The sequence below is a fragment of the Aphanomyces astaci genome (assembly GCF_000520075.1).
Source record: "Aphanomyces astaci strain APO3 unplaced genomic scaffold supercont1.2, whole genome shotgun sequence".
In the NCBI taxonomy this organism is placed as follows: Eukaryota; Oomycota; class Saprolegniomycetes; order Saprolegniales; family Verrucalvaceae; genus Aphanomyces; species Aphanomyces astaci.
The window spans coordinates 1,650,415-1,667,741 of record NW_009798265.1 but is presented as its reverse complement, the minus strand read 5'-3'; the positions used below and the strand labels follow the sequence as shown (position 1 = coordinate 1,667,741).

The 17,327-nt window shown below is 58.1% G+C and overlaps 8 protein-coding genes across 11 annotated transcripts; 3 read left to right on the top strand and 5 right to left on the bottom strand.

Moving 5' to 3' along the window:
• The first annotated feature begins 271 nt into the window (after window positions 1–271).
• H257_01473 (hypothetical protein) lies at window positions 272–4,581 on the top strand. Its single transcript, XM_009824696.1, has one exon. It carries the CDS (start codon window positions 376–378, stop codon window positions 1,759–1,761), a length of 1,386 nt encoding a protein of 461 aa, XP_009822998.1. The 5' UTR covers window positions 272–375; the 3' UTR covers window positions 1,762–4,581.
• H257_01474 (hypothetical protein) lies at window positions 277–4,576 on the bottom strand. The gene has a single exon (XM_009824697.1). It carries the CDS (start codon window positions 3,131–3,133, stop codon window positions 2,474–2,476), a length of 660 nt encoding a protein of 219 aa, XP_009822999.1. The 5' UTR covers window positions 3,134–4,576; the 3' UTR covers window positions 277–2,473.
• On the bottom strand, window positions 4,542–8,475 carry H257_01472 (hypothetical protein; the record flags this gene model as incomplete). The annotated part of the gene is made up of 1 exon (XM_009824695.1): window positions 4,542–8,475. One exon carries the CDS (start codon window positions 8,473–8,475, stop codon window positions 7,234–7,236), a length of 1,242 nt encoding a protein of 413 aa, XP_009822997.1. The 3' UTR covers window positions 4,542–7,233.
• A 182-nt stretch (window positions 8,476–8,657) lies between these two features.
• On the bottom strand, window positions 8,658–13,846 carry H257_01470. 2 transcript variants are annotated; one of them, XM_009824693.1, is made up of 13 exons: window positions 12,956–13,846; window positions 12,411–12,906; window positions 12,138–12,343; window positions 11,693–12,093; window positions 11,583–11,644; window positions 11,377–11,534; window positions 11,246–11,302; window positions 11,049–11,185; window positions 10,917–10,994; window positions 10,750–10,838; window positions 10,485–10,695; window positions 9,847–10,419; window positions 8,658–9,800 (listed from the first exon to the last, which is right to left on the bottom strand). In XM_009824693.1, exons 1-13 carry the CDS (start codon window positions 13,779–13,781, stop codon window positions 9,054–9,056), a joined length of 4,041 nt encoding a protein of 1,346 aa, XP_009822995.1. In that variant the 5' UTR covers window positions 13,782–13,846; the 3' UTR covers window positions 8,658–9,053. The 2 variants fall into 2 exon arrangements, with proteins under 2 accessions (XP_009822995.1, XP_009822994.1); XM_009824692.1 differs by having other exon boundaries at window positions 10,485–10,838.
• On the top strand, window positions 8,686–9,012 carry H257_01471 (hypothetical protein; the record flags this gene model as incomplete). Its single annotated transcript, XM_009824694.1, has 1 exon — window positions 8,686–9,012. One exon carries the CDS (start codon window positions 8,686–8,688, stop codon window positions 9,010–9,012), a length of 327 nt encoding a protein of 108 aa, XP_009822996.1.
• A 71-nt stretch (window positions 13,847–13,917) lies between the features above and the next one.
• Window positions 13,918–15,419, bottom strand: H257_01469. 2 transcript variants are annotated; one of them, XM_009824690.1, is made up of 3 exons: window positions 14,742–15,419; window positions 14,566–14,692; window positions 13,918–14,523 (listed from the first exon to the last, which is right to left on the bottom strand). In XM_009824690.1, exons 1-3 carry the CDS (start codon window positions 15,286–15,288, stop codon window positions 14,082–14,084), a joined length of 1,116 nt encoding a protein of 371 aa, XP_009822992.1. In that variant the 5' UTR covers window positions 15,289–15,419; the 3' UTR covers window positions 13,918–14,081. The 2 variants fall into 2 exon arrangements, with proteins under 2 accessions (XP_009822992.1, XP_009822993.1); XM_009824691.1 differs by having other exon boundaries at window positions 13,918–14,512.
• H257_01468 lies at window positions 15,337–16,095 on the top strand. Of its 2 annotated transcripts, XM_009824689.1 has the most exons (5): window positions 15,399–15,514; window positions 15,567–15,655; window positions 15,702–15,802; window positions 15,857–15,939; window positions 15,981–16,092. In XM_009824689.1, the coding sequence occupies exons 1-4, from the start codon at window positions 15,419–15,421 to the stop codon at window positions 15,901–15,903; spliced, it is 333 nt and encodes a 110-aa protein (XP_009822991.1). In that variant the 5' UTR covers window positions 15,399–15,418; the 3' UTR covers window positions 15,904–15,939; window positions 15,981–16,092. The 2 variants fall into 2 exon arrangements, with proteins under 2 accessions (XP_009822990.1, XP_009822991.1); XM_009824688.1 differs by having other exon boundaries at window positions 15,337–15,514; window positions 15,857–16,095.
• Window positions 16,096–16,167: 72 nt separating this feature from the next.
• On the bottom strand, window positions 16,168–17,304 carry H257_01467 (glyceraldehyde-3-phosphate dehydrogenase). The gene has a single exon (XM_009824687.1). It carries the CDS (start codon window positions 17,260–17,262, stop codon window positions 16,240–16,242), a length of 1,023 nt encoding a protein of 340 aa, XP_009822989.1. The 5' UTR covers window positions 17,263–17,304; the 3' UTR covers window positions 16,168–16,239.
• Between the last annotated feature and the right edge of the window lie 23 nt (window positions 17,305–17,327).

Below are 17,327 nucleotides of genomic sequence, written 5' to 3'. Positions count from 1 at the left end.
ACACCTCCTCGGCAACCAAGACAGACAGGCACTACGCATCATGAGTGCCATCGCCGTCGCTCATGTTAACATGGCGATCCGCGTTACAACCCGTGAAATCTAACGGCCAACGACGACACACGTTTCGAATTTCCAAAATTAGACTCTGTTGTCTAAAAATAATCACTTGCTTAATGTATGTAGGGGTAAAAACAACTCTCCCCACGACCACTGGCACAACGATCGCATGGTACAAGCCCATAAATAAAATAAATTTAGAGTTGTGTGCATACGTTATTCAAGTCAATAGAAATCGATGTTCAAAATTGCCTCGTGCGACCGTTTCTCACGACCGCTACACTACCAGTGCGCGGCCATTACAACATTTCGGTCATCATGGGCATTGACGATGAGACCCGCGAAGTGTCGGCGCGGTCGGATGCTTCATCGTCCGCTGCTAGCTACCACATTCCCCACAAGACGCACCGTAGTGCCACAGTGGACAGTCTCACTGACACAGGCACCCCCACCAACAACACGAGCTTCACGTCAACGCAGCACTACGAGGAAGACTTTGTGTCCAGTCCCAAGGGCAAGGGTGCCGGGCAGACCACCAACATCAGTGCTACTCGCGGGTCGTTAACAAACTTGTCCTTGAGCGACCTCGCCAACGCGACATCTCGCGTACGCCCCAATGGACGAGACAGTCTCATGGTCCGCCCCACTGAAACGCTGCAACACATGGACCCCAGTTTCCATGACGTGCGTGCAACAATGAATGCACCGCGATATGACTTTGACACGGAAGGATTGTCGCCGCTCATCATCGCGGCGCGCGCGGGCGACGTTGTCGAAGTGAATGCGCTGCTTGTGCAACCGGGCACGGACGTGCTTCGTCGCGACCCGACGTTTGGTCAGAGCGCGATGCACTTCGCCGTCCGTGGCGGGCACATGAGTGTCCTCAAAGCTCTCTGTTCTCCGCACATCGTGTCGTCCATCATCAACGTGCCAGACAATCGCCGGAACACGCCGCTCCATCTAGCGTCGGCGAAATCTCGGCGCATCACGAAGCTTCTGTTGGAAAATGGCGCCGACACGACCTTTTTTAACATTCGCAATCAAACGCCGCTAGGGGTCCACATCATCACGACCAACAAGGACGATCCGATGCTTTGCGAGATGCTCCTTCGGCACAACGCCGACCCGAATGCTGCCGTGGACCAGTCCACGCTTCTCCACGTGGCGTTGGACAAGGGTCTTCATGAGATCGCGCTGCGTCTTGTCCGTCATGGAGCCCGCCTCGATACGTTGGACGAAACCAACAAGATGGTGTTCGACAAGGTCGACAAGCCCATGCTCAAGAAACTGCTGCACAAAGTGACCCATTCGCCCGTGTGGATCGACGACAAGTCTCGTCCTGCATGCATGCTGTGCGCCAAAAACTTCTCGCTGGGCAATCGCCGCCACCACTGCCGCTACTGCGGCCGCCTTTGTTGCGCCGACTGTGCCACGGGCAAAGTGGCGGCGTACAAGTTCCCCAAGGGATTTGACAACCGCCTCAAACAACATGGCGGCGCCCCCAATCACAAGCCCCAGCGCGTCTGCAACGTGTGCCATGGCGTCCTCAACGACCAGCAGAAGGAGGCCGGTCGCACGGACTTGAGCGACCGCGCGTCCGACCTGGACCAGTTCTACGATCGCACGTTGAATGTGCAGTGGGACGAAGTCAAGGGACAAGTGAACCACCCCATCGCGACCCAGAAGCTCACGGGCGGCGATTAAGCGCGCTTATGCATACCCTTGTTCTTTGATTCCACTTGTTCTGGTTTCGACATGGAAGTTTCCGCGATCTTGCTGCAACCGTTGCAACCGGATAATATCCGGAACATGCGTTTCAATAAGATCGTGTGGCAAATATTCATTGCGCGATGGACGAGCTGGTGGGGATCTTGAAGCGGGAGCTGGACGAGTTTATGGCGACGCATGCGTCGACCGTGCTGTCCAAGATGGGAGAGGAGCACATGGACGACGTGTGTCGCTCCGAAGTCGAGCGTATTGGCACAATGTGGTCCGTGATGGCATCGCGAAACTTCGCCGTCGCAATCGACACTCTTCTCCAGTGGCAGTCAGTTCGACTGGATGGTTCTCTCTTCGGTCACGTGGGGCTGTGGCTCACCGGGCATGTGCTACGAACAGTACTGCGTCATCCGGTTCACGAGACATGCGATGCCGTGTGGGACACGCTCGTGGCCGCCGCCTTCAAGGTTCTCTCAGGGTGGAACCACGTCGAGAGTTGCGTGGGTGCAGATAGGTCATTTTTTGGATTCCACACAGCTCCATCCAAGCCCTCAAACGACTTTTTACTCCAACAAGCGGTGCACATGCTGTGGAAGGACAACATTGGGCTCATGGGCACATGCGCGATTCGCCCCATCAAGCAGCACTTTCTCATGGACTTGGACAGCCTGGCCGCGTCCACAGTCACAAAGGAGAGCTACTTGAACAACTTTTCCATGCTTCGGCTTTGTCTGATTCGCCCGGGCGCGACATTCGACGCGGCAGCACAGGCGTCCACGTCGTTCCTCCGGGTGCTTACGTCCTGCACCCACAAGGTGCACAAACCCAGCGTCCGGCTGGTGGCACTGCAGGTTCTCGCGGCCATCTTAACGCGCGAACTCACAGGGTTGTCCACGGCGGGGCTGCGGGCGTACCACGACGCCGACGGCACCACCGCGGAATGGACGTCGCTCGTGGCCGACTTGCACGCGATCGGGCACAAGCAGAGCCAGAAGAAGCGGTTCGCGGTCGTGGCATGGCACGTGCGTGTGGCAGTGCTTATGCTGTCCGACGCCGCCTTGTTTGCCGCGTGGTGGAAGGCCGACGCCCTGGCGCTGCTCCAGGCGTACGGCCAGCACAATGCGTCGATTCCGTTCTTGCACTTGGTGGAGCTGCTGCTTCGGCATTTGGTCAAGCGACACGTGGCGGCGGCGTCTCGATCGGTCGACTTGATGGAGATCGTCAATGCCATCCAAGCGTGGTGCTTTACCAACTCCAAGCACAAGCTCAAAAAGATGAGAGTCATCTTTTCCGTGCTCTCGCGCCTCTCGCTGAGCATTGCCGCGTACAACATGCCGTACGCCGTGGACAACCACATCCACCACTTGATTGCCGACTCGGACTCGATCTACGAAGTGCGGCGCCTCGTGGGGCTGCAGTCGTTGACGCACTTGCTTCAACACACTGGCCTCGTCGTCATGTCTGCTGCGCCCCCAGTCTTTTCAATCGCATTGGACAAAGCGGCGCTCGTCCTCGCGCTGCCGTCCTTGGGCGATGTGGTGAGCAACATCTTGGTTGACTGCAGTGGCCACCTCGACTCTCCTGTTCGACCCGGCAAGTCGAACGAGTTCAAGCACTGGATTGGCCTGCAGACATTTGAAGCCTCCATTTACTCGACGCAGGTCTTGTTTGCACACATGACGTTGCATCCCGACCAAAAGCTGCTCCTGCTCACTCGGAGTGCCATCCACGACGACGAATCCATTCGGGTGGCGTCCGCGGCGACGCTGCGGCACCTCGCGCGTACGCTGCCCGAAAGCTCCGTCCTTCAAGCGCTGGTGTCGTTCATGGTACAGGCGGTGGACAAGGCGGACCGACTGCCCATCTTGCTGGAGGTCGTCGAGTCCATCCTGTTGGACCCATCTCTTCCGCTCCGGGACGCGCTCGACACCGACGTCGAGCCAGTCGAGGCGCTGGGTCTGTTTTTGCTCTGCCATACTAGTGTTCAAGTCCGGCGTCAGGCACTGGTGGTGCTGGACGCCGTCCGCCTACTTCGACAAGGACGGTTGCGGTCAACCAAGATCAACGCCATGGACATCCTCACGGGCATCGACGGCGACCTCCAAAACACGCTGGGACTGCAACTGGCCCACAAGCAGATGGCGCTCGAGGCTGGCGGTGTCATCCAGTGGCTGGCCAAGTCGACTGACCAGTCGACTAGTGCAAACTCGGAGTGGCTGTGGTCGCTCTGCCTTGCGACGCTGTTTCCCCGCCTGTGCGAGATCTGCCCCACCTTGATTGACCATGTGTGGACCCGTGCAGTGACAACCGTGTACGCCATCGAGCCTGACCTTCCAATCGACACCGACGACAACTTTTGCACGCCAAGTCAATGGCGCAACCTGGCCATCTTGACCTGCGCCACCGCCACCAAGGCGGAGGATGTCGTGGGAACGCTCCTCAAGCGCCTCTGCGCGTTCCTCACGAGCTTGAGTCTGGAGCAGAGGATTTCCGCCACGCTGGCGCTTAGTGCGACGCACGCGGCGGCCCACGTCGAGCTACTGGAGCACTTGACATCCTTGGAAGGTGTAGCGTTCCCCAAGAAACCCCCCGTGGGAAGTATACCACGTGGCACGAGCATCAAAGACATCTTTGCCCCTGCTCCGTCCAAGCACCCGCCTTGTGTGCTCCAGTGGGCGATGGCGCGCTGTGTTCGGTCGCTGGTCCATCATCGCATCCAGCTATGGAGCCACGTGCCGTTCCGCCAACTCGTGCTCGACGTAGTCGACAAATTGTACGGTGCGCTGACCACCCCCCCCCCGCCACCACCACCAACGTTGTCGCAGGCGAACGGGTGGCAGTGGTGGATCCAACACGAATTCTGCGCTATCGTCGAGTCCATCGTACACCAAAACAACCTTTTGGTCGTGCTCGACGACGACACTGCGGACGTTGTGACGGCCACCGCCACGCGTGAGATGTGGTTCGGGGCCATGTGGCAATGGTGCGCCGACCAGCCGCGCACCGCCGCGCCTGCCGACGTCCGTGCCGCCATGCTTCTTCCGTACGTCCCGCCGGACGAGAGCACCCCATGGCAGCAGTTCCAACTGGCCAAGCGGGCGTACCAGGCCATGTCCATGCTGATGGTAGGTCCCGTTTTCACCGACGTGGCGCCCGTGTTTGCATGGATGGACGGCGCGTTCGCCGCCGGTGCAGACGACGACCTCCAAGCCATCGTCGTGTCCGGCTTGCGGCTGCTCGTGCAGAGCGACCCCGGCGCCATCATCCCACAAACAGTCGACAGATGCTTTTACACGGACGCGACATCATGTGTCGTGGCGACGCACTATCTACACGTCGTGGCGTCCGTGGTCGTTGACTTGCGCGACGAGTTCATGGCCAGCCCCAGCTTGTGCGAACTGATTTTCGTCGCGCTGCTGCATCTCCACCCCACGACGACGACGGACGCCGCCGCCGCCGCCATGCACATCCTCGTGACCATGGGCCAGGATCGCGAGGGGGTTCCCCATGCCTACCAGCCGCACCACGTTCCGGCCAAGCCAGCCACGACGAGGCAACTGCAGCACGTGACCAATCAAATCGCGCGGCGATGGGCGGCCCACAGCGTCGACGTCCTCCACGTGATGCTCTCGTACGTGGTCAAGTGCGCGGCCAACCCGGCGCTGCAGTTCCACGTGATGGCGCAGTGCTCGCCGTGGGTGACGCAGCTGGACGCGATCGACAAGCAGTGCATGACGCTCCTGTTCCGGCTCACGGTGCAGGAACACGACGGCGACCTCCTCCCGGCGCTTTCGGCGCTGTGGCTCGATGTGGCCCGCGCCAAGGACTACTGCCATGTGCCACCGATCGTGTCGTTCTTGTTCTCGCTGCCCACCCACGAGAAGTTTGTCGTGGCCAAGCATGTGGTCAACTGGATGTCGGCGTCGCCCATGGATTCCCACCGACTGGTCTCGGCCATCTTGGCGTATGCCGATGCGCAAGACCAGACGTTCCGGACGTCGTGTGTGGCGGTGGTGCTGCTGTCGGGGCTCGCCGTCACCCAAAGCGACGACGACGACGAAGGCCGCCGGGTGGTCATGGTGGCGCACCGCGTGTTTTCCGTGTTGTTTGCCGAGCTGCACGACCGCGCGAGTGCGCACGACGACGTGTTCGACGGGGTGGAAGCGGACGGATTGGCGATCGTCGACGGCATGCTGCACAAGGACGCGTCCGTGACCTACCTCACCATGCAAAACGCCGTGCACGAGTACTTGGCCACGATAGTAAGCCCGCCTTCCGATAGCCAAATGGAAGGACAGGAGCCGTCGTCGTCGCCGGCAGACTTGTTCGAGACGCTCGTCGAGAGTTTTTGCCGACTGGTGCTGACAGATGCCCAGCGACGGCAGTGGGCCGCTATGGCCGTACAGTCGTTCACGACGCACCACTTTGACGCGCGGTTCGGGCTGTTGCTGTATCGGCTGGTCCGTCCGCCGTTCGACGGGTCCGTCTGCGTGCACATGACCAAGCTGCTCGCCGCCGCCATGTCGAATCCAAATGAGGCAGCGTTTGTGCCCGAGTACCTTGTCACACTTGCGCACATGACGAGCACCATGCCGGACGCCAAGCTCGCATTGTATCCGCAGTTACTGTGGGAGACTGTGACGTTGCTGCGCCACACACACGACGCGTACCAGCAACCGGCGCTGCGCCTACTCGAGGCATTTGTGACCAAGTCGACGTTTCCCATGCCCATCGTCCAAGACATGTTGCTCGCGTCGCGGCCATCGGGACCGAAAGCCGGCACCGCCACGTCGTCATCGGATGTGTCGGTGGACATTCTCTTGGCCGCGTGTCACAACGTGGACGCCCCCGCCACCGCCGACCTCGTCCGCTCCATCGTGACCGCCGTCTTGGGGTCGAACGTGACTTCGAAACTGCACTGTGTGCTATGCACGGCGGTGCTGCTTCCGTTCTTGTCGGTGGGGATCGAGTCGGCGACCGTGAGTGCCCGGCAGGAGCTGGGGTTCCTCTGGCACGTCCAGAACCAAGCGCATGTGGCCGCCGCCTTTCTACACGATATCGATGGAACGATGTGGCAAGTGACTGACGACTTGGGGCGGCTGATCATGGCAGCGCTGGCTTTCAGTCCAGACGAAGAAAAGGCGTTCTTCGATACGGTGCTGGTGATTCTGAACGGCCGATGCGATGCCGTCAAGCACCCGACGCTCATGTTGGTGCACAAGATGGTGCAGACCGCCCCCGAGCTCTTCTGGAAGCGCAATGGGGCGCTGCTGGCCGCCCTCACGCGGATACTGCGCACGACCGGCGCCAATGACGCCACGTGGCCCGTGCTTGTGTCCGTCTTGAGCACGCTGCTGCCTTGTCCGTAACGAAATGGCTCGTACATAGAAACTAACAACCAACCAGTTGACATAAACATATTGGTGGTGTTGGTGTTTGATGTGGGGGAGAGAGCATTCACTCATCGGGCTGGTTCAAAGCATGGTATTCGTCCACAATGGCTTGGGTGTGGATAAACGACTCTGTAAAGAAGTCAGTGTCGACGCCGTACTTGGCGTACCAGTGCACATATGCCCGGGCGTGAAACTGTCTGGCCGCTCGCTCCAACAGCGTCTCAACGATGGGCACGATATTTGTCCCGTTCGAACACACTGTCACAGACGACATGGTGCCGTCGACAGCTTTCGCGATGGATTTCACGGCGAAGGGCGGGGGGATGCCCCACTCCACTCGCGGAACGCCCTTCTTGACGGCATCGACCAGCGACTGCACGGGCACGACATTGAACCCCCTGGCCACCACCAGTTGACCTAACGAAGCGTAGGTGGTTCTGGGAAACGACGCCAGGACCTGCCTTGTCAGAGCTAGGGGGTCGTGATGGACCGCCGCCGTCAAATGCTGCGCAAAGCAAGCATGCGGCGGTTTCGAAGTCAGCTTGGTCGAACAGTACGCAGATCGCACGTCCACAAACTTGGCCTGGGACATGGGACACACATTCGTCACGAACCCTCCAACGTCAAACTCTCGTCGGAGCTTCGACGTGGGGGCGACTGTGGGGAAGAGCAGGCCGGCCCAGTCGGCCGCCACGAGCGCATTCATATCTCCAAGCGACACAGTTCCGCTACGATTGGAGAGGGCGGTCCAATGCGACACGGTCCGCAGCAGGTCGTCGTTGTCCTTGAACAGCACGGCGTCGGCATACTCTTGTAGATGCCGCAGCGTGAACAGCGCGTTGTAGTTCTGCAGTGGAGTGTCTCCACGAAGCGATGGGGCGATGCACCCGCTCACGATGTACGCTTTTGGGTACGTGTCGCGGATGGATTCGAGCAGGCGCGACCCCAGGCCAGACCCGGTGCCGCCGGCCAAGCTATGTAGCAGCACTGCCCCGCGGTAGCAGTCCGTGGCCTCGATCTCCCGACGGAGAGACTCCATCACGTGTTCGCACAACGCCACGTTCTTGGAGCGGGCATACCCCATCGCCCAATTGTTGCCGCGGCCGCTCTGTTCCATGTGGATGGCCGCGATGCTGTCGGGTGCTCGAATAGATCGAACCACCTTTGGCTCCGTGTCCACCAGTATGCATCGCAAATGAGACTTGCCTCCCTGGCGCTTATTTCTGCTTTTGGGGTCCTTGGCCAGAGCCATCAACGCGCCACCGACTTGGTTGCCGCATTGGCCTACGTTCACGAACACGCTCATGATACTGTGACAATTGATACTCTGGAACAGTCGATTTGGATGTTCACTGGAAATTTCGCAATAAGAATTATAAATACCATTTCAAGTATTAATAAGTACATGTATCGCTAATACGGATCAAACTTGAAGTTAGTAATAATACAATAACCTGCGAAATCGAATACATTGCATTCGACAGAATCCTGCATTTGCCGATTCTTAGCTCGAACGATGTTGCCGCCGCCGCCGCGATGTGTGAGTCGCACGGAAGTGACGCTCGTGATGGAGATTCCCATCGTGCAACCTGGATACGAATATCAGTTCCAGTACAAGCAGCCACATGAAGACTGGGGATCTAGCGCGGTGCTTCCCGTGACGTCGTCCACGGGCGTGCTCGACGAACTGAATCCGTCGTGTTCGTACCATATTCGTGTCGGGGCGAAGGCAACGGGTGCGCCAGACAGCGAGTGGATCTACAGCGAGGAAGTGGCTGTGGACACGGAGGTCCCTGGATGCACGCCTACCCCGACCTGCTGTTCGTCGTGTTCAATTCAATAACTTTGTTCATACAACTATTCTGTGTTTTCCTATAAGCATCATCATGTGAACCACGGCGCCAGTCGACCACCACTTGCAAACTTGTCCATCGACACACCGCTGTCACAGATCCCTTGTCGCGTGGCGTCTCGACTGTCCAATGCATCCAGCGCATAACATACCCCTTCGACCAGTTGAACGACCGTGGCTGGCCTGGCTCCGTCCACTACCGTCGCCAGCCACGTCCACGTCAGCACTCGCTCGTGCAGCACCTGCGCCACGACGGGCGCCACGTACACTGCGGCTTGGGGCACATCGACGACGACATCGTCCAGCTGGTCAAACCACCACGAGAGCCCAACCTCCACGTCCGCGGGGTCGACGTGCGGAAGCACATGGCGCCAAAGGGTCAGGAGAAGGGGGCGCTGGGCTGGTTTGCATTCGCAGAGCTCGTTCAGGACGGTCTTCACCAGCGACACTGTCCATGGATGCGGCTGCAAGTCGGCTAAACACGCGTCCACTTCGGCCACGTCTTGCACGACCAGGAACTCCTGCACCATCGCATGCAGCGCGTCCTTGACCTCCTCGTCGTCCTCTTCTTCGTCGTCGTCTTCGTAAAAGTAGCCCGTCAAGTCATGCGCCTTGAGGAAGGCGGCGACCGCGTCGGGTGATTGCTGGTCCGGCGGTAAGAAGCCGGCGACATTGAGCTCCTCTCGCGCCAGCATCGTCGCGACAGTGTCCGCGCCCATGTCGTCGTCCATCACGCCCAGCACTTCGGCCACGAGCAGTCCCGCCAGGCCGCTCTCCGCCTATCCATCGCGTAACCTCCATCTTTCATCAGTATCGAAACCGTACCAAGTGGCGGACCCCCAATTGCAGCCAGCTCAGGCCAAAGCACCCGGCGCCAATCATTCGGCCGAGAATGAGTCCGCAGTACTCGTGCACCATGGGGATGTCGATGCGCAGATCGTCTAGAAACTCGAGCGTGCCCAGCAAGCCGCTCTGGATTTCCGTCGCGCCCAGGGTCAGCGTCTCGTATAGCCCCACGAGCATGTCCACCGCGGCCGCGCGATCCTTCTCCTTGCCTTCCAGCGCCAGCGTCAGCGCTTGCTCAACGAATGCCAAGTGGCTGTCCCGGGGGAGCTCGGCCACGCACTGCCGCGTCTCGGCAATGTCATGCAGGGCCAAATACTCTTGCAGGATGCTCTTGATCCGGTTGGTCGGGTCCACTGCTAACGTCACTGGTGGCTGGTCGGGTATGGTGGTCTGTCTCAGAAGCAACATGCTGTTTTGCTTGGCCACGTCCAAGCTCGAGTGCGCCGTGCGATGGCGCTTGCCCTGCAAATCGTCGTGCTGGGCGTTTTTGCCCAGCCTTTGCAGCTTTTCCGCTTCCTTGCGGACTTCCTGCAGCGTCTTCTGTTGCAATTCCTATGGCGTTCCAGTTTGTTCATTTTTAGTGACATTCCCAGTGACATACATGTGTGTCACTGTACCTTTCGACGCGGCACCCACTGATGGTCCCGCATCTCCAACACGTCTTTGAGAAGGAACCGAATGCGCGACGGCAGCGACGGCGTGTCCGACAGCTCCACCATGCGCACCAGGATCATCGTCATGGCGGTCTTGACGCCCTTGTGGTCGAATTTCTTGCCTACTGTCGCCAGCATCTTGCACAGCGCTTCCAAGTCCTCTTCGTCCGGCATGCTACATGGTTCAATGACAGTCCTTAATATATATATATTGCATATATATCGGTACCGAATGGTCTGTGCCGCCTGCGCGCCGCCATCGACATGGACTAGCTCGAGCCCAAGCAACTTGAAAATGCACTGTTGCACCACCGATTCCTAGATAAGGGGGTATTATTGACTAGTACTTACTACCTCGATATATCCATGATATATGTCCATGGTTTGTAGTCGTACCGCAATCAATTCCACCTTAAACAACTCGCCTAGGAACCGCATGTTGCCGAGCATCAGTGTCTTGGTGCGTCGCGCCGCCTACAGCTCGACGTTATATTGCCAACTGTTTGACCAAAATATGTGACAACGTACGCGGACGGCAGCGGGGTCGTCGGCATCGTCAGCTTGCTTGGGTTTGTGCTCGGTGCTGTCAAACTTGTGCTGGCATCGAGTGACGAGCAGCCGCTTGAAGCTTGTGAAGGTCGCGGCCGCCTTTATAGCCGATTCCTCTGCCAATGGATTGCATTGGAATACATCCATAGAGAAGACATGTGTCTGCGACAACGTACCAGTGGGATATGTGCCCATCAATGGCTCGTTCTCGGAAAGTTTGTCCACTTGTACAGCTACAACGCATCAGAATGCAGATTCGTGAAGGTATGGATTGGAGATATATGATATATATACTTGTACGACCTACCAGCATAGTACAATTCTTTGGGAAGACCGGCCTTGGTCGCCACCACAACCAAATGACCCTTGTGAACGTAATACGCTGGCGCTTGCACCTCTTCTGGCGGCACCTCCTTGTCCGCCTTTGAGTGCACACCCAACGCCCCCGCAAAACACTCGTCGCGACTGCGCCAGGGTATTAGCAGATTCCCATGTCCATTATTCGCTCAGTACCTCGTCACAGGGCCATGGAACGCTGGGAACGTGCTTCGGTTTGCCGCTGTCCAGTACCACACCTATCCACCATACAAAATGAATGGCCAGGAATCGTCGAGGCGATTTACTTGGTCGGCGACGTGGTGCACTGCGTGGAGGAAGGGCGGGCGGTGCGCGGCAAGGTGTTGATGCAGGCGCACACACAGGTCGGCGTACACTTGGGCAAAATTGGGCTCTTCCAGGGCCTTATCCATGATCATGGCGACGAGCATATTGAGCGTGTCCAACGACTTGAGCGGGAGGGCCGCGATGTCCGCCGTGATCTTTTCGAACTGGTCGCGGGTGAGTTTGTTGAGAAGCGTCTTGACTTGGTGTTGCACGTCCTTGGGCTGCTTGACCTTGTCTTCCTTGGACGGCACCCATCGAGACTCGGACTTGACGAACGGCACGATGGGCTCGTCCGACAGTGGCGGCGGCGGCGGCGGCTGGTGGCGCGCCCCCTTGCCCCGTTGTCTGTCCCCACGACCCCCTACAGCATCAACCGTCAGTACACACCCGCCTGGCTCTACAAACCTCTGCCGCCGCGCATTTGCTGCTGCGACGCTCCTCCTCTGGCATGCCCAGCATGGATTCGCACCACGGACGAGGTCGTCGCTCGTGCAGACCAAAACCGACCCGACGACTTGGACGACTTGGCTCGCGGGGATGCCGGCGTCACGACGATCTTGGTCAAATCCACCAGATCGAACGGTCGTGGGACGTTGGGGGACTTGTTGAGCCTATTTCAGTCATACCAGGATACTGTGAATCAAGACACGAGGTGTGCTCCAGCATGTTGTTTCGTACGCTCGCAATTGGGTCGCAGTGTAGCGGACTTTGTCAAGCGCTTGGCGGGCGTGGGCTGGGGAATTGCTGCGCGCGTGGCTTAATGCTATCGACGACGTCAATTGCAAGCGCAGCGCGTCCACGTTGGAGATGGATGCCACGAGCGACGAGCCTTTCACGGGGGGCTTGACGAATGATGACGTGGCACCACGACAAGGTGGTGACGGCATGGACGTGAGCAGCTGCGACGACCCGCCTTTGGCCGGGGGCTTGTCACATAGAGGCGACTTGGATGATGACTTGCTTCGGTCTGGTTGTTTGGTGTCGCGTCCGTAGAAAGGGGGAGGTCGGTCCAAGTCGGAGGATTGAGGTCGAAGGCCAGGGGAAGTGGAGCGGGGGAGGGGGGCGTCGCGTTTGGCCGATTCGATGGGGGGACCCATGCGAGCATGAATCGACGGCGGGTGGCGGTGGTCATCCGGGGCGGGGCCAAGTCTGGAGAGAATGGACGGGGGTGTTTCTATAGCAGTGGAAAGATCGTTAAAACGAGGGAATGCGGACGGATATACCTCGCTTTTCGGACGACGCTTGGCGGGCGAGCTGCGGAGGGCCTTGCTTGTGGGCGTCGTGGCTGGACTGCCGCGTGAGTTTGCCCTTTGGCGCGTCCAAGCGGTAGCTGGCCGAGTCGCCTTCCTGGCGTCTGGACCCATGAGGCCATTGCTTGTCGTCGCGGGATGAGACCGATCGGGTGAAGAAGCGATCACTCGGGTGGCCGAGCTTCTTTTCTTCGATGGATTGTCGGAGAGTCTTCTTCGGAGCCGCTTCGACTGCTTCGTCCGGCGTCATCTTGGAGCCAATAGATGCCTGGAGCGAAGACTGGAATGGTCGGGAGTCGGCGCCATCTTTGGAGGCCGTCGGCAATGCCCGCGTCGCAGTAGATGGCTTTGCAGCAAACTGATGAGGAGTCGACGAAGATGACGATTTGGATTGGGATGGGCCACTGCTGCTTTGAGCTGAAGCTATCAAGGACGATTGGAATGGCTTCTTGACTTCTGGCGGAGGAGGCAACGGCAGCTGCGCCGCTTGTGGCACCTGGATTGGACCGGGCAGTGGTGGTGCCTCGGCTACTGCAGGGGATGGTGTTGCCGGCGGGACGTCGGTAGTCGGCGAGGCCTTCTGTACGTACATAAATTTCTGCTTGGTCTTGCTCCTGTGGTGCCCACTGTCGCTTACATGAGCTTGTGGTGGACGCGCGTGAGGTTGTCTGTCTTCAGACGGCGGTTTCTTTGGCGGAGGTTTGCGTGAGGTGGCAGTCCTCGGAGGAGGCGGGTGCTCTCCCTTATGCAAGGATGCCAACAAACTGCTCTCGAATTTCGGCTTCTCGACATCTGACATGGTACAGTACGGACACGAAAAAGCGGCGGCGCTGGCGATGGAAATGGGAGGAAGTTAATTTCATGGGCTTACACTATTTCACGGTAATTGGAGCACCCCAAAAAATACCACGATTAAATTATCCTCTATTTTGACTGTCGTAAAATACGTGTGTTATTAACCCATTTCAGAACTCACAGGCGTGATGGGCACAGACCTGTAGGTCGTCTTCCTGTAGTGGCCCATGCATGCGGGATGCACGGAGCGATCTGGTACGTTTGTCTCACTCACGAATGCTGCATGTACGTTACTCCTCCACACCTATACTAACGCTACCTCATCCGCATCGTTGGTTGACGACACATGAATGAACGAGTCGTATCGGATGTGCGCCGTGTATCCAAACGCCGACGCCCCAGCGAAGAATCCATCGGCAGTCACGTTCATGTACGTCACATGCAGGCAGGACACGACGTGCTTGTCGGCAATCCACGGCAAGAGGTCGGCGATGGTGTCGGCATATCGCTTGTGCTTCAGTCGGTAGGCCTTTTGGGCGTAGTAGATGGCAAACGCTTGGTACCTCGCGGGGAATTCAGGATCGTCTCGTTCATTTGCATCTTCGATGTGGTCTGCTTGGACGAAGCGGAGGTATCCCCACCGTTCTGGCATGTGCATGGCGACTTGACCTTGGGGACTCCACACCCAATTCTCCTCGGGGAGGTCTTTCATCTTTTCGTATCGCCCGTTGACCACTTCCACGACCCTTCACATCTCAGCATCATTCCAAGTGATTGTATCATCGTACCATTCGACGCGGGAAAAGTTGATGCGCCAGGACGACCCTGGTCGCGGCGGCACGACTGCCGTCGTCTTCCACGCCAACGCCGCCAGCGGCAAAGCGACTTCGACCGTCCAAAAATGTACATGTTGGTCTAAGCACCATAGCTTTGAGCTTGGGAACATGATGACGCGTCAGCTTACTCGGGTCGTTTGCGCGGCCTTTGACGTACACGGCACTGCGGAGTCCGAGGGGCACCATGTCGAAGCCGTGGACTGGGTCCACTCGCGTGGAGTTTTCCCCGCCCCCATCGCGGTACGGCTTGTTCAGCAGCAGATTCCACGTCGTGTTGATGGCGTTGACTTCGAACTCCTTGTAGTTGTGCGTGGTCCCAACGGGGTCGACAAAGATCTCAAAGTCGTTGTCATTGAACACGACCGAGTTGCGCTTTGTGAGGGTCGCCCACACGTCCGTGTCTTCCACGTACGCGCCAACGTACAGGAATGTGTCGTCGTAGCGCATCTTGACCTGGGTCTTAAACCACGGCTGACTCCAATGGCGCGGCCCGATGATGTCGGTGAACGGGACAGTCCACGGAGCTGATGTCCAAGCGTCCTCGTCCAACTTTCCGTCAATATGGATGCTCTCCACCGAGGTCAAGCGACTGGCGGTATAACGATGAGGATGGTGCGCCGAGAAGGTGCATGATGAGCTGCTCCCCAAGTGATGTGGATTGCCGAACACTCGCATCGCACTCAAAGATTACTCAAGATCGAGTGGCCTATCTGGGTCAAATCCGGATAATTCAATTCATGGAGCCAATCAGAGTGCGTAATTGGGAAGTTTTTCGGATACGCCGAATTCGAGCTCACACAAAGTGATGAACGCGTTTGGTGGCGGGGCGTCTCAAGCGAAGCCACCGGAGAAGGGTTCGTTCCCTCTGGATCACTATGGGGAGTGCAAAGACCAGATGAAGGTAAGGTGATAATCGTATGTTGTTGCCAGGCTCATGCTGCTCCATGACTTAGACGTTCTTGGCCTGTCTGAAGGGGGCGAAGAACAGCCACATTGACTGCAAGCATTTGTCGCAAGAGTACCTGCAGTGCCGCATGGACAAGTACATTGCCAGAGTAAACGACTTGATTGTGACGTGCGTATGTTAGGGGCCTCATGCAACAGGAGAACTTGGACCTCCTTGGCTTTAACCCAGAGAGCTACGCGAAAGCTCGCGCCAAAGCCGCGCCAGTCGAAGGCCTCAAGGAGAGTACGTGACCAGATGCGTCAACACGTCCATTCTTCACACACACGATGCTTGTAGAGGACGGGTTCATTTCTGGATTGCGCGCTAAAGCGGGTGGAAAGTAGATAAACATCGCCATCAATGCCTATTGGCACTGCCATGTATGTGGTACATACAGGTAGTCATTTCTAACATCACATAGTATACTAGTACACTTCACCTCCTCCTTCCCAACGCCAAGACACCTCCAACCATTCGTGAAATGTCTAAGAGTACACATTGCAGCAACTGTTAACATAGCCTGCAGGTTGGTCGAAGTGTGTCTCTCAGGGATGCAATAGCATCACTACATCTACATCAGACAAGTAAGTCCACAGCAGGCAAGCCAGCCAATGTAGACTGTTACTACAACTCCAAGAGAGAGAGAGAAGGAGGCAAACACATTCGCTTTGATTAAAAATTTAGTTGTCGACCGAGGCCATGTGCAAGATCAAGTCGACCAAGCGGTTCGAGTAGCCCCATTCATTGTCATACCACGACACGAGCTTGACAAAGTTGTCGTTGAGCGCGATGGACGCGTTCGCGTCAAAGATGCTCGAGCGCTTGTCCGTGATGAAGTCTTGGGACACGACGTCGTCCTCAGTGTACCCGAGGATGCCGGCCAGTTCGTTTTCAGACGCGTGCTTCAAAGCGGCCTTGATCTCGGCCAACGACGCGCCGTTTTGGAGGCGGACGGTCAAGTCCACGACGGACACGTCGGCGACGGGCACGCGGAACGCCATGCCGGTCAGCTTGCCGTTCAATTCAGGCAACACCTTGCCGACGGCCTTGGCGGCACCGGTCGAGGCGGGGATGATGTTTTGGCCAGCGCCGCGACCCGCGCGCCAGTCCTTGCCGCCGCGGGAAGGACCGTCAACGGTCAATTGGTTGGCGGTGGTGGCATGGACAGTGGTCATGAGCCCTTCCACGATGCCGAACTTGTCGTTGATGACCTTGGCAAGGGGCGCCAAGCAGTTGGTGGTGCACGACGCGTTCGAGACAACGTTGGCCGAGCCATCGTACTTGTGGTGGTTCACACCCACGACGTACATGGGGGTGTTGTCTTTGGGGGGCGCAGAGATGATGACCTTCTTGGCACCGCCTTGGACATGGGACAAGCACGCTTCGGTGCTGGTGAACACACCGGTGGATTCGCACACGTAGTCGGCGCCGACGGTGCCCCAGCCGATTTCAGCGGGGTTCTTGGCCGTGAAGATGCGCACGACGTGGCCGTCGATGACAAGGTTGCCGTTTTCAGCGACCACGGTACCGGGGTAGCGGCCGTGGGTGGAGTCGTACTTGAACAGGTACACCATGTAGTCCAAGCTCATGAAGGGATCGTTGATGGCCACGACGGTGGTGTTGGGGTTGGCAAAGGCGGCGCGCGCGACGAGGCGACCGATGCGTCCGAAGCCGTTGATGCCGATGTTGACTTGTTGGGTCATGGTGAGAAGAGTTGTTCGAGTGCGAGGATGCAAAAGGAAGAATGAGCAAAGCAGGCGGCGATCTT

Bases quoted from the DNA above. Each gene is read 5' to 3' on its own strand.
- H257_01474 (XM_009824697.1), bottom strand. From the start codon at position 3,133: ATGTGGTTGTCCACGGCGTACGGCATGTTGTACGCGGCAATGCTCAGC.
- H257_01469 (XM_009824690.1), bottom strand. From the start codon at position 15,288: ATGCGAGTGTTCGGCAATCCACATCACTTGGGGAGCAGCTCATCATGC. The intron at 14,693-14,741 runs GTAAGCTGACGC...TATGGTGCTTAG, and splicing joins AGGCCGCGCAAACGACCCGA to ACCAACATGTACATTTTTGG. The intron at 14,524-14,565 runs GTACGATGATAC...TGAGATGTGAAG, and splicing joins AACTTTTCCCGCGTCGAATG to GGTCGTGGAAGTGGTCAACG.
- H257_01467 (XM_009824687.1), bottom strand. From the start codon at position 17,262: ATGACCCAACAAGTCAACATCGGCATCAACGGCTTCGGACGCATCGGT.
- H257_01470 (XM_009824692.1), bottom strand. From the start codon at position 13,781: ATGTCAGATGTCGAGAAGCCGAAATTCGAGAGCAGTTTGTTGGCATCC. The intron at 11,645-11,692 runs GTAAATCGCCTC...TATGGTGGATAG, and splicing joins TGCACCACGTCGCCGACCAA to GTGTGGTACTGGACAGCGGC. The intron at 11,535-11,582 runs GTACTGAGCGAA...ACCCTGGCGCAG, and splicing joins TTCCATGGCCCTGTGACGAG to TCGCGACGAGTGTTTTGCGG.
- H257_01473 (XM_009824696.1), top strand. From the start codon at position 376: ATGGGCATTGACGATGAGACCCGCGAAGTGTCGGCGCGGTCGGATGCT.
- H257_01468 (XM_009824688.1), top strand. From the start codon at position 15,419: ATGAACGCGTTTGGTGGCGGGGCGTCTCAAGCGAAGCCACCGGAGAAG. The intron at 15,515-15,566 runs GTAAGGTGATAA...TCCATGACTTAG, and splicing joins AGTGCAAAGACCAGATGAAG to ACGTTCTTGGCCTGTCTGAA. The intron at 15,656-15,701 runs GTACATTGCCAG...TGCGTATGTTAG, and splicing joins CTGCAGTGCCGCATGGACAA to GGGCCTCATGCAACAGGAGA.